Source organism: Balaenoptera acutorostrata, chromosome X (assembly GCF_949987535.1).
Source record: "Balaenoptera acutorostrata chromosome X, mBalAcu1.1, whole genome shotgun sequence".
In the NCBI taxonomy this organism is placed as follows: Eukaryota; Metazoa; Chordata; class Mammalia; order Artiodactyla; family Balaenopteridae; genus Balaenoptera; species Balaenoptera acutorostrata.
Genome location: NC_080085.1, coordinates 17,040,121 through 17,053,434, shown reverse-complemented (window position 1 = coordinate 17,053,434; position 13,314 = coordinate 17,040,121). Strand labels below are relative to the sequence as shown.

Below are 13,314 nucleotides of genomic sequence, written 5' to 3'. Positions count from 1 at the left end.
GAGCCCACTTTCCACAACTACTGAAGCCCGTGTGCCTGGAGACCGTGCTCCGCGACAAGAGAAGCCACCGCAGTGAGAAGCCCACGCACCATGACGAAGAGTAGCCCCCGCTCGCCGCAACTAGAGAAAGCCTGCGCGCAGCAACGAAGACCCAACGCAGCCAAAAAAAATAATAAATAAATAAATAAATTTATTTTTAAAAAGCTGCTTTCTTGGAACCAGATATATCATCTGAATATTTGAGAGGAAAAAGTAAAACCAGTAACCTGGGAGACTTGGAAGAAGGCCACAGATGAGATTAACTAGGCTATGGATTTTAAACCCTGTTGCTGAACGCTCCCTGAGGTGGTTTTGGTTTTTTCTTTTTGAAAATTTCTTATTGCAGTATAATTCACATAACATAGCATAACATTCACCATTTTGAAGTGTAAATTTCAGTGGGTTGGGTTTTAGTACATTCTCCATGTGGTATAACTGTCGCCACTGTTTAATACCAGAACATTGCGGTCACTACTGTGAATAATGCTGCCGTGAGCGTTCGTGTCCAGTTTCCCTCCATTTCTACATGTACCGATGCTTTCCTGAGGGGAACACCTCCACCGAGCTGCGGGGAGGGAAGGGGGTGAGCCGTGGGAGAAAGGGGGGGAAATGAAAGGTGCCACGTCGTCAAGCTGACCGTGGCTGTGCAGCCAAACACAGCTGGGTGCTCGGACCCACGGGCTGTGTCCAGAGAGGGCACGTGGCTCCCTGTGGCTCGGAGCGTGTCACCGGCAGAAAGAAGGGCAGACAGGTCCTCTGTTGTCGCCTTCCTGTCTCAGTCAGAGTGAACGCCACGGGGCCCTACCCCCTTTGTCCTCTGGCTCATGTTTCCTGGCCTTGGTGGGCAGCCTCTGCAGGTCGGGCCTGGTCACCGTCAAGGCGCTGGGATCGCTCCTTGTCGCCCGCTGCTGTTGGGGCAGTGGCAGAAGCCACTCTGGGGTGTGGTGACCGCGGGAAGCACACAAGCCATCACTGGAACGCTTCTGGCTGAGGCTCGGTGTAGGTGGCTGAGGGCCAGGGTCGCGAGCAGGTGAGACTGAGCCAACTAGTCTGGGGCGTCATCTGGGTCCCACATGCTGAGAGATCAGAAAGTACTGCTTGTTGGCTTGTGGTTCATCAGTGGACTGGTTTTCCGGCTCCATCGCTGTGTAACTAACCACACCAACACTCAGCGGTCTCGAATGCCACCTTCTCTCTCAGGGATCTGTGTGCTGCCTGGGCTTGGCTGGGTGGTCCTCACCTGAGATCTCTCCTGAGAGGGCAGCTGGAGGGCCACAGTGTGCACTCCAAGGCTGGCCCTTGATGCTGATGTTGGCTTGGAACTCTGCTGCACCTGATTGATGGGAGCCGTTCCCCGGGACCCGCTGTGGGACTTGGCATTCTCACAGCGCAGTGATGCGTTCCGAGAGGGTGATTCCCCCAAGCTAGAGTCCTATGTCCCTTGGAAGTGTAGGAAACCAAGGCTTCTGAAGTTTAAATAGTGGGTCAGGTGATACAGAGGCTGTGGGAATGATTGTCCTTGACCTGATGCTGTCATAGGATTGTGGGAAATAAGCAAATATGTGTCTTAACACTCAGGCCTGGCACACAGTAGGTGCTCGTGACCTCCACGTTTATTGAGTACTTAATGTGTACAGAATACTGTGCTAGGCTCTTTTTTTCTTTTTTTTACACACACACACACACACACACTGTATTTTATTTTTACAAGAGATAAATAAACTGACACCAAGCATTGTAAATGGATGACCACAACAAAAGCAACAATGATCGCAATTACCAAACACGAAACACACTCATACTATGTCATAATATTGACATTCAGTCCAGTAATCCTCCACTGTAACAGCTCCTTTACTTTGCAGTGAAAATTGATTTGTATATTTTTTGCCTCTGAGTCCTTGTGGGATTTTTTTTTTATATTCAAACAGAAAGTCACAAAAATTATAATCATCCTCATCAGTTCACTCAGTCCCATGTAATTAATTTTTTTATCTTGATCTTTTGTTAGCACTTTTATGAATTCATCAGTTTTCCATTAGAGTTCTGAAAATGCTTATTCATTCAGTTCAGCAGTATAGTCAGTTACCAGAAACCTGTACTTGCCAGAGTCTTTTCCATGAATTCCTTGAAGATGAAACCCTTTTATAGGAACATTTTTGCAAAAGCATCAGAGTACACCCAGAACTGTCTGTAAATGACAAAAGACTTAAAACTGACCACAGTTAAAGTTTTTTTTTTTTTTAATTTTATAGCTACTTTATTTATTTATTTATTTTATTTTTGGCTGTGTTGGGTCTTCGGTTCTTGCGAGGGCTTTCTCTAGTTACGGCAAGTGGGGGCCACTCTTCATCGCGGTGCAGGGACCGCTCTTCATCGCGGTGCGCGGGCCTCTCACTATCGCGGCCCCTCCCGTTGCGGGGCACAGGCTCCAGACGCGCAGGCTCAGTAGTTGTGGCTCACGGGCCCAGCCGCTCCGTGGCATGTGGGATCTTCCCAGACCAGGGCTAGAACCCGTGTCCCCTGCATTGGCAGGCAGATTCTCAACCACTGCGCCACCAGGGAAGCCCCACAGTTAAAGTTTTGATGAAAGTTCATAATAATGCAATTGGCAAGGAAATTTAGTTATTTCTGAGATATACATTTTAAAGTAATAACTAGAATTATGACTTATAACATTATACCAGAACATATAAGATTTTTAGAAATTTCATGTAATGTCTAAAACATTTATATTAACATATTTCCATACAAATAACCCAAAGAAAGTTTAGTATTAGTTGTTTTTTTTTGTTTGTTTTTTTATACTGCAGGTTCTTATTAGTCATCAATTTTATACACATCAGTGTATACATGTCAATCCCAATCGCCCAATTCAGCACACCACTATCCCTACCCCACCACGGTTTTCCCCCCTTGGTGTCCATACGTTTGTTCTCTACATCTGTGTCTCAAATTCTGCCCTGCAAACCGGTTCATCTGTACCATTTTTCTAGGTTCCACATACATGCGTTAATATACGATATTTGTTCTTCTCTTTCTGACTTATTTCACTCTGTATGACAGTCTCTAGATCCATCCACGTCTCAACAAATGACTCAATTTTGTTCCTTTTTATGGCTGAGTAATATTCCATTGTATATATGTACTACATCTTCTTTATCCGTTCGTCTGTCGATGGGCATTTAGGTTGCTTCCATGACCTGGCTATTGTAAATAGTGCTGCAATGAACATTGGGGTGCATGTGTCTTTTTGAATTATCGTTTTCTCTGCATATATGCCCAGTAGTGGGATTGCTGGATCATATGGTAATTCTATTTTTAGTTTTTTAAGGAACCTCCATACTTTTCTCCATAGTGGCTGTATCAAGTTACATTCCCACCAACAGTGCAAGAGGGTTCCCTTTTCTCCACACCCTCTCCAGCATTTGTTGTTTGTAGATTTTCTGTTGATGCCCATTCTAACTGGTGTGAGGTGATACCTCATTGTAGTTTTGATTTGCATTTCTCTAATAATTAGTGATGTTGAGCAGCTTTTCATGTGCTTCTTGGCCATCTGTATGTCTTCTTTGGAGAAATGTCTCTTTAGGTCTTCTGCCCATCTTTGGATTGGGTTGTTTGTTTCTTTAATATTGAGCTGCATGAGCTGTTTATATATTTTGGAGATTAATCCTTTGTCCGTTGATTCGTTTGCAAATATTTTCTCCCATTCTGAGGGTTGTCTTTTCATCTTGTTTATGGTTTCCTTTGCTGTGCAAAAGCTTTGAAGTTTCATTAGGTCCCACTTGTTTATTTTTGTTTTTATTTCCATTACTCTAGGAGGTGGATCAAAAAAGATCTTGCTGTGATTTATGTCAAAGAGTGTTCTTCCTGTGTTTTCCTCTGAGAGTTTTATAGTGTCCAGTCTTACATTTAGGTCTCTAATCCATTTTGAGTTTATTTTTGTGTATGGTGTTAGGGAGTGTTCTAATTTCATTCTTTTACATGTAGCTGTCCAGTTTTCCCAGCACCACTTATTGAAGAGACTGTCTTTTCTCCATTGTATACCTTTGCCTCCTTTGTCATAGATTAGTTGACCATAGGTGCGTGGGTTTATCTCTGGGCTTTCTATCTTGTTCCATTGATCTATGTTTCTGTTTTTTGTGCCAGTACCATATTGTCTTGATTACTGTAGCTTTGTAGTATAGTCTGAAGTCAGGGAGTCTGATTCCTCCAGCTCCGTTTTTTTCCCTCAAGACTGCTTTGGCTATTTGGAGTCTTTTGTGTCTCCATACAAATTTTAAGATGATTTGTTCTAGTTCTGTAAAAAATGCCACTGGTAATTTGATAGGAATTGCATTGAATCTGTAGATTGCTTTGGGTAGTATAGTCATTTTCACAATATTGATTCTTCCAATCCAAGAACATGGTATATCTCTCCATCTGTTGGTATCATCTTTAATTTCTTTCATCACTGTCTTATAGTTTTCTGCATACAGGTCTTTTGTCTCCCTAGGTAGGTTTATTCCTAGGTATTTTATTCTTTTTGTTGCAATGGTAAATGGGAGTGTTTCCTTAATTTCTCTTTCAGATTTTTCATCATTAGTGTATAGGAATGCAAGAGATTTCTGTGCATTGTGTATCCTGCTACTTTACCAAATTCATTGATTAGGTCTAGTAGTTTTCTGGTGGCATCTTTAGGATTCTCTATGTATAGTATTGTGCCATCTGCAAACAGTGACAGTTTTACTTCTTCTTTTCCATGTGCTAGGCTCTTTGAGGGCTACAAGAAGAAATGGGACATTCATGGGCCCTGCCGTCGAGAGGCTAATATCCTAATTGGACTGGAAGGAGGGACCATGAGAGAGGGCCTATAAGGGTGGAGCTTCCTGTGCTTGAGGACCATGAACTAGAGAGGGAAGGACCCCAGAGCAGTGATGGAAATTAAAGGAAAGATTCACTTCAGCTTCAGTGGGGGTGGGGCATGTGGGGAGCTGCCTTCGTTTCTTTACCTTTGAATTTCCTGCACAGATCCAGCAAGATAATGTCTACAAAGATGTTTTAAAATGTTCCTTGTTTTTTTTAAAAAATAAATTTATTTATTATTTATTTATTTTTTGGCTGCGTTGGGTCTTCGTTGCTGCGCGCAGGCTTTCTCTAGTTGCAGCGAGCAGCAGCTACTCTTCATTGCAGTGAACGGGCTTCTCATTGTGGTGGCTTCTCTTGTTGCAGAGCACAGGCTCTGGGCACATGGGCTCAGTAGTTGTGGCTCGCAGGCTCAGTAGTTGTGTCTCACGGGCTCTAGAGCACAGGCTCAGTAGTTGTGGCTCACGGGCTTAGTTACTCCACCTCATGTGGGATCTTCCCGGACCAGGGCTCGAACCCGTGTCCCCTGCATTGGCAGGCAGGTTCTTAACCACTGCGCCACCAGGGAAGTCCTCCTTGTTTTTAAGGACACTTCTGATACATGGTTAAATGCTCTGCATATGGGGAGGTTTCCATCAATGGGATGTAATATTCATGACCATTCATTCAGCAAACATTTGAATACCATGTGCAAGGTGCTGGGGATTCGAGGGCAAGGAGCAGATGAACAGGCTCAGATAGTAGCATGTGGGACAGTAACAACCATGGCAAACGCTGTGTGTGTGTGGGGTGCAGGCAGGTGGCCGATCTTTCCTTCTGCAGACATGTTTTGGGGCCCAGTCTTTGAGTCCACACTTAGCAGGGCTCTGGATATCCAGAGAGGAGCCACAGGCAGGGCCTTGCCCTGCAGAATCAGCATAGTCTAGAACAGCGGCTCTCAAGGTGTGGGCCCTGGACAACATTCTCTGGCCGGCCCCAGGCCCACTCCATGAAACACTCTGGGGGTGCCGTCCAGCAGTCTGGGTTCACAAGCCTTCTGGGTGGTTCTGACCCATGTTCCAGTGGGAGGAGCATTCTCAGTCCTGCTGCTGCACATGCGCATCACACGGGAGCTTTCAGAGCACCAGCGCCCTGGCCACACCTGAAACGACAAGGCCAGTCTCTGGGAGGGAGGCACAGGCACCTGTAATTGTTAAAGCTCCCCCGGTGATTGCATTGTGTAGCCACAGTGGAGAAGCAGTGGTCTCCATGCCCTTAGACAGATCATCACAGCACAAACGAGTCACCACGGAGGTGTGAATGCATCCCTGCCTGCCGGCCCATAGAAGGACAGGCACCCCAGAGGAGGGGGCTGGCAGGCATTGGCCTTCCTATTTGATGAGCTCTTCATTCCCGGTTCCCTTTCTTTTGTCTGGACATTGCAGTTGCATGGATGTGAGTTGTGATTGGGGAGGTTACTTTAAAATTCATTTAATGCAATCAATTTTTAAAAGTTGAACGCAGCTGGCTTCCCCTAAAAACTTTGTATTTCGATAATGGTTATTACATACCATGAATAATTGACTAATATCAGCTCATTAATATTCTAGTGGGAGAGTACCCCAAGCTAATAAAATACATTTTTAAATTAGTTTTTAAAAATATGTTGCCACAGCCCAAGGATAACGGCAAGTTACTCCAAGCAAGAGCAGTTCAGTGAAGTACGAAATTTTATGCTGTTCTGTTCACATAAAATAGTTGTTTGGCTGCTCGTTCTCCCTGTTTGAGTCTCATTTCCTGTAGGGATGAATTGCCCAGGAAAAGGCCTCCGTTTCAGGGGTGCACACTACCTGAGCGCTGTTGCCCTGGGAAGCATTCTACATCAAGACTGGGCCAGGGGTGGCTCTGACGTGGGTTCCCCTTGTCCTTCTGGTAGGTAGGACACCTCTGGGAACATGTCCCCTGTTCCCCCTTTGTCTTTGGGTCCCTCCCAGGGCTTTACACTTGGGCCAGATTTTTAAAAATTAAACTTTCTACTTTGAGGTCATTGCAGAGAGACCCCGTGTACCGTTTACCCAGTTTCCCCCAGCGGTACTAATGTTGCGGCACTGTCGTCCACTCTCACAGCTAGGGTTGCAGACGCCGGCACAGTCATCACTGCAGGGCCCCTTCATGATGCCCCTTTGTAGCCACCACTTCCCTTCTGCCCCTCTTCCCTAACGCCTGGCAAGCACTGATCTCTTCTCCATCTGCTCTCATGGGGTTCAAGGATAAAATGGGTCTCTGGTTTAATAAAAGAGAGACAATACGTGTGCACATGTAATACAAGGGACAAGGGACGATTGGGTACAACGCTAGGATTTCAGGGCCATCCAGAAAGAAGAGTGCCTTGTGAACCGAATTCAGCATTAACTCTTGACTATACCATGTCTCTAGAGGAGGTCTCCTGGTATTGTTAGCATTCGTGTATTAAGGTCGCTTGCCCTGGGTCTGTTAATCATAGTCTGCCTTGATTGCTCTAGCTGTGTTGCTGTAGTGGTAATCACAGGTCAGGTCCACGCCCTCTAACACGTAGGGGCTGTCTGGTTTGTGCTCTACCCCTTCTTCCTTCGGGATGAGCCCAGGGCCTCTTGGCAGGGGTCCCTGGAGGGTCATCAGGGATCACAAGATGGAAGTTGGAGATGTAAGTTAATTATTTGGCTTCTCTGCAAATGGATGTTCTGGAAATGATTGCTTGATAGTTCTCTTTTAATCAGGAGAGGCAGATGCTGTGTGGGGGAAGGAAGCCTTACCCCAGCCTTACTCACCCAGCAAAACTCAACCCTGACTGGACTCTGAGAGACTCATTATTCATCGGTGTCCCAGAGCAGTTACGTGTGAAGGGAGAGAATCACAAGACTGAGCCTGGAGGCTCCTGGTCCAGGACTGTTCGGTACGGTGGCCACCAGCCTCATGTGGCTAGTGAGTGCTTGAAATGGGCCCGGTGTGATGGAGGAACTGAACTGTTAATTGCGTTTAATTTTGATTATCTTAAATTTAAACAGACACACATGGCTTGTGGCTGCCATATGACAGCATAGACTCCAGGCTGCCCACCTTGGGCTGTTTGGGCCACTCCACCCCACTCAGTGGGGCTAAAGAAGAATGGCTTGGCCCTGTTGCCCCCAGCGTCATCTGGCTACCCCCTTTCCCCACCCAGCGCCCAAACATTTCCAAACCATCAGTTTGAAGGGGAAGCAAATAATTAGCACGTCTGTGCCCAGCTGGCCAGTGCCTGGCTCACAGTAGTGCCTACTTGGTACTTCTCTAATGAGTTGGACTTGCACTTCTCTCCAAATTTGCATGCACATTCCTGGGACAAGGATGGGACTTGTTCCCTGCATACAATACTGGGTCTCAGAAAGCCATGAAGGTTTCGTTCATGGGTGCTAAGATAGAGCTGTTCGTTTCCTCCTTTGCCAGAGAGCCGCATGGGAAAGCAGTAATTAAGAGTGTGTGTGGGTCCTGGAGTCAGGTTCTCAGGTTGGAATCTGGCGTCTCCACTTTCTGATGGTGTGGCCTTGAACAAGTTAACCTCTGTGCCTCCCTTTCTGTACCTGTAAGGTGAGGATCATAATAGTATCTCCGTCATCATGGGGTGATGGGGCCGAGTAAATTCAAGCAATGGACTTGGTTCGTAGATTGTAGCCTCCCGTTATGACGAAGCAGGTGATGACTAAGGAGCCTGATAATGAAGATCTTCTGGAAAGGAAATGATTTGAAGGTGTGACTCTTACAAGTGCCCACAAGGGGGCAGCCTAAAATCATGCATGTCCCTGGAACAAACAGCCTTCTGTTAGTAAAGCCTCAAGGCAACATGGCCAGTTTCAAATGTGCTTGGCCCTTTTCCCTGTTTTTCTTTCTTTCTTCTGTTTGAACAACACTTGCAGTGGTTCTCGGGCAGTATCTTAGATCTAGAGGGTGACAGGTCACGCTGGAGCCGTTGATGTGGGTGCTGATGCCAGCATCTGTCCAGGTGGCCTAGGCTTCTCTTTGTAGCTTTTCACACAGAACAAATCCTTATTAATCAAACGCTTAAGGTAGAGACTAGAGCTTGAGAATGTTTGGAGGATCATTGAAGAGAAACCTGGTTTTGTCTCCCTGCTCCCCTTCCGCTGACCACATGGCTGCCTTTGAGCTTTGTGTGTGCACCTTGAGGCCTGTGGGGGTGGGGTGTGGCCTGAGCGGGCGACCCAGAGATGCAGACCGGCCCTTGGTTCGGGAGCCCCTCCCTCCCTGCAGGGAGACTGAGAGCGCTCTGCAGCCAAGCAGAATGAAGTTAGGGTTCTGCCAGCCAGAAACTGTGGGGTCTTGAAAGTGAGTGGGGTTTAAAAAGGTGCAAGGGATGTGGGGAAAAGGGGTCAGATTGGGGGGGCCAGCAGTGATGATTGAGAAATTGGGCCTTTAAATTCTCAATGCCGTTCATGTCGTCGGTAGCGTTGTAATGATTAAGAGTTGACAAAACCCAAATAAACTTATTTACAAAACAGAAATAGACTCACAGACATAGAAAACAAACTTATGATAACCAAATGGGATGGGGGGAGGGATAAATTAGGAGTTTGGGATTAACAGATACACACTACTATACATAAAATAGATAAACAACAAGGACCTACTGTATAGCACAGGGAACTATATTCAGTATCTTGTAATAACTATAATGGAAAAGAATACGGAACAGAATATATATATATATAAGTGAATCACTTTGCTGTACACCTGAAACTAATACAACATTGTAAATTAACTATACTTCAGTTTAAACAAAAAAGAAAAAAAAGAGTTGACTAAAAACAAACATGGGGAGTGGCACTTGTAGTCAGGTTTATTTTCCAGGACTTCTCTCTTGAGCTTTAATATACCTGCTGCATAATCCAGGCTGCAAAATTAGATGCTCGTGGGGAATCATGACAAACCATTGTTTATCACGTCCATCCTTATCTGCATTCCTGCTGCCTGCACTGCGGTCCAAGCCTCCACGTCCCTCTCCTGGGCAGTGGCAGGAACATCCCTAAAAGGGGCACAGCTCACTGTGGCAGTGAGGCACACTATGAAGTCAGCTGTGACACTACCACGGAGGAGGGCCCAGGCGCTGGGAAGGTGAATCCAGTTGTAGTAACACTAAAGCCGATTTCTCCAGAATGTGGTCCTTGACCATTATATAAGTAATACTCATGAATGACCAGTTGTGACCAAGTGCAATAAATTATTTTTAATCCTAAAACAGCCATGAAGATCATTTAATCTTTGATTCAGAAAGCACTTTAGGGTCCTGTAGAAGATGGGTGGAGATGCGGAGCTCCTGGAATGTTTCTCAGATTTGGGGGGAATTGCCATTTGTTCCATTTTATTTATTGTGGATATTTAAGTAACAAGTACAGTAAGTCCCCTACATACGAACCTTCAAGTTGCGAACTTTCAAAGTTGTGAACATGCATTCCATCAACATCCGGTGTGAGTGACATTGCAGCTTGCCCTCCATCTCCTATTACTGATGATCCTTCAGCTGTACCACCTCCCACCTCCTCTCCCTCCTCCAGTCAGTAACTCTTCCTGCCTCTTCACTTGATGCCAGCCCCTGTATGCCAGCTGTTGTACTGTACTACTGTACTTTTCAACTGTACTGTAAGATTAAAAATGTTTTCTTTATTTTTTGTATTTGTTTTTTATGTATTATTTGCATGAAAAGTATTATAAACCAATACAGTACGGTACTATATAGCCGATTGTGTTAGTTGGGTACCTAGGCTAACTTTGTTGGACTTATGAACAAATTGGACTTATGAACGTGCTCTCAGAACAGAACTCGTTCGTATGTAGGGGACTTACTGTAAACAGGAGTACGTTATATTCCTTCTTTGTGATTCTAAAATGCTAAGATTGACATGGGAGCAAACTTAGCGGAAACGAAATCAAACTTGAGTGTTGTATTTTCTCAGTGTTCACCCGAGGAGCTCATACATGTCCCTCAGCAGTTGGCTCCTTCCAGAAAGTCAGATGTTCACTGTCTGTGTAATAATCGTGTCTACTTTTGTGCTTCTGCCTTCCCCTGGGAGCCGGACGGGGGGAGGCCCAGTGGGCTTTTCTGCACATTGCCAGACCTGTCACTTCTTGCACTTTCTGACCCCTGTGAGGCCAGGCCTGGGGATGGAGGACTAGGGAAAGGTTTGGTTCTCTGGGGCTGGCATTGGGCCACTACCAACCCAGCTTGGTGGGGGAGCGTGGCAGCCGTGGCTACTGCCCCTCGACTCTCAGGATCGGGCCGTGTGTGGGGTACGGAGCACAGCTGTTGGATGATGTGTGCATGTGGCCAGACCCAGGGTGCAGGCCAAGGGGGTCCCTGGCACTCAGCGGACGGGGAGAGTGAAGTCTTTCATTGTGTTTTCTCTCTTGTAGGCATGGATGGATTTTTAAAATCTGATGAGAGACAACGACTAGCTAAAGAAAGACGAGAAGAAAGAGAAAAATGTCTTGGTAAGTTGTGCACTTTGGCTGTTTAGGTCTAAGGGAGTGGAGATTTGATGATGTCTTTTCTCAAGATCCTTAGAAATTTGTGACTGAATGGGAAGAGAACTGGGACAGTTGCTAGGTGAACGTGGAAAACTGGGAGCAAACCCGCACTGCCACTGGCCCGTTCACAGTTGTTATATAATTCTCAGGACAGTTGATTTACTCACTGAGCATGCGTTGAACCTCTGTTACTGGCACTGCGCTAGAGTTGTGGGTAGGATGCTGGAGAACAAGAGACAGTCGCCGCCCCTGCCCGCTCAGGCGGCCTCTCCCCAGGGCAGCTAGAAGGGCCATCCTCAGGGGAATGGAGGAGATTGGCACCAAAGGCCATTTCTGTGTTAGGACAGGGAACCCATTGAGAAAGACTGTCGTACCTCTTGCAGGCTATGGACAGATTCGTCCAACCTGTTCCCCCCAGGGTGCCACGAGGTAGGTAGAGTGGCTTCCCCAGGGCACTGAGACAGATGAGGAGCTTTCGAATCCTACTCCTTGAGTGCCTCCTGCTGGTCGGCTCAGACATTGCATCCTCCAGGGAACCCTTGCCTGCCTGGCCAGGTGGAGTTAAGGCCCTTAGTAAACGTCTCAGGAAGGAGGCCGGCTGATCCTGTTCATCGTCTTCTGTTTACCCTCACCCAGCTCAGCGTCTGGTGCGTGGTGCGTGTACAGCTAACGTGTCCCGAGTGAAGATACCCTGATAGCTCTCATTTCTCAATCCTGCGTGTGGCCTAGCCATTGGGACGAGTCTGACTTGATGGCAATGACAGGCAGAGCTCCCACGTGCGGGGGCAGTGACTGTCCACTTCCCGTGCGTTGTCTCATTCGGTCTCCACAGCACGTGATGTTGCACATGCGACATCCTCACTTCACAGAGGAGGAAACTGAGGCAGAGAGATGACGTGGTTAATATGTCCAGGGTCACCCAGCTAGTGGCGGAGGCGCCAGAACCCTTCATCTCAGTCACTTCAGCCTACGATCCCACCGGGCTCTTTTTTTGGGGTCACTCTTACTTCTGCGTTTTTGGTATTAATCCAAATGGTGTGGGGTGCTCTGGTAACGACACCTCTCTTCTGCCTTCCTTCCCCCAGCTGCCCGGGAGCAGCAGATCCTGGAGAAACAGAAGAGAGCCAAGCTCCAGTACGAAAAGCAAATTGAGGAGCGATGGCGGAAGCTGGGAGAGCAGCGGCAGCGAGAGGAGCAGAAGAGGGCTGCCGTGGAGGAGAAGAGGAGGCAGAAGCTCCGGGAGGAGGAGGTGAGGGCTGGGCGCCAGCCGGCTCCGCAGCGCACGCTAGAACAGGAACAGAGAGACAGGTCCATTCGGCTTAGCTGGGAGTCTGTGCTTCTGGGACAGACACGAGGCTGGAGGACGGGCTGTGAGGGTGGAGGACAGCATGACCCTGTACTCACTGCTGGAAAATCAAATAGTCTACCTTCCGATACAGACGTGCTAGTCTGTTTATATTTTAATGCATGTTCTTGCTTTAATCATCCTTTCTCTCCAGTTATCTTTTAAAAAAGAAATGGAATGTAATTACCCTGACAGAGTCCTTTATTACTAAACTTTGAAAATATATTTAGAAAGCATATTTGGGGTATAGATTTTCTTAACAAGTGTATTTTAAGGGTGTAATCATAGCCTTGTATCAGGTGATGATCATTTTTTATTCATAAGGTATAGTGACTCATCATTTATTTTTATTTTTTTACCACTTGTAAAAGCATAAACTTATTACAAATTTTAATACATGATTAGTAAGCAAAAAGGTAAATATTTATTGTAAGTAATAATAGATGGGGATGATATTTGAATGAATTACCCTTGAATGAAGAATTTTTTTTTTGATTTTTTAATTGTATTTTTTAAAATTCTTTTTTTAAATTGGAGTACAGTTGATTTACAAT

At 46.2% G+C, this 13,314-nt stretch overlaps 1 protein-coding gene across 17 annotated transcripts in view; it reads left to right on the top strand.

Annotated features, from left to right (window-relative positions):
- The window catches only part of MAP7D2 (MAP7 domain containing 2), a 116,921-nt gene that overhangs the window by 51,193 nt on the left and 52,414 nt on the right, over positions 1–13,314 (top strand). For all 17 annotated transcript variants that reach the window (XM_057538737.1, XM_057538721.1, XM_057538733.1 and 14 more), the window contains exons 2-3: positions 11,302–11,379; positions 12,501–12,664. In XM_057538737.1, the coding sequence (XP_057394720.1) occupies positions 11,302–11,379; positions 12,501–12,664 (242 nt within the window). The remainder of the gene's footprint in view (positions 1–11,301; positions 11,380–12,500; positions 12,665–13,314) is intronic.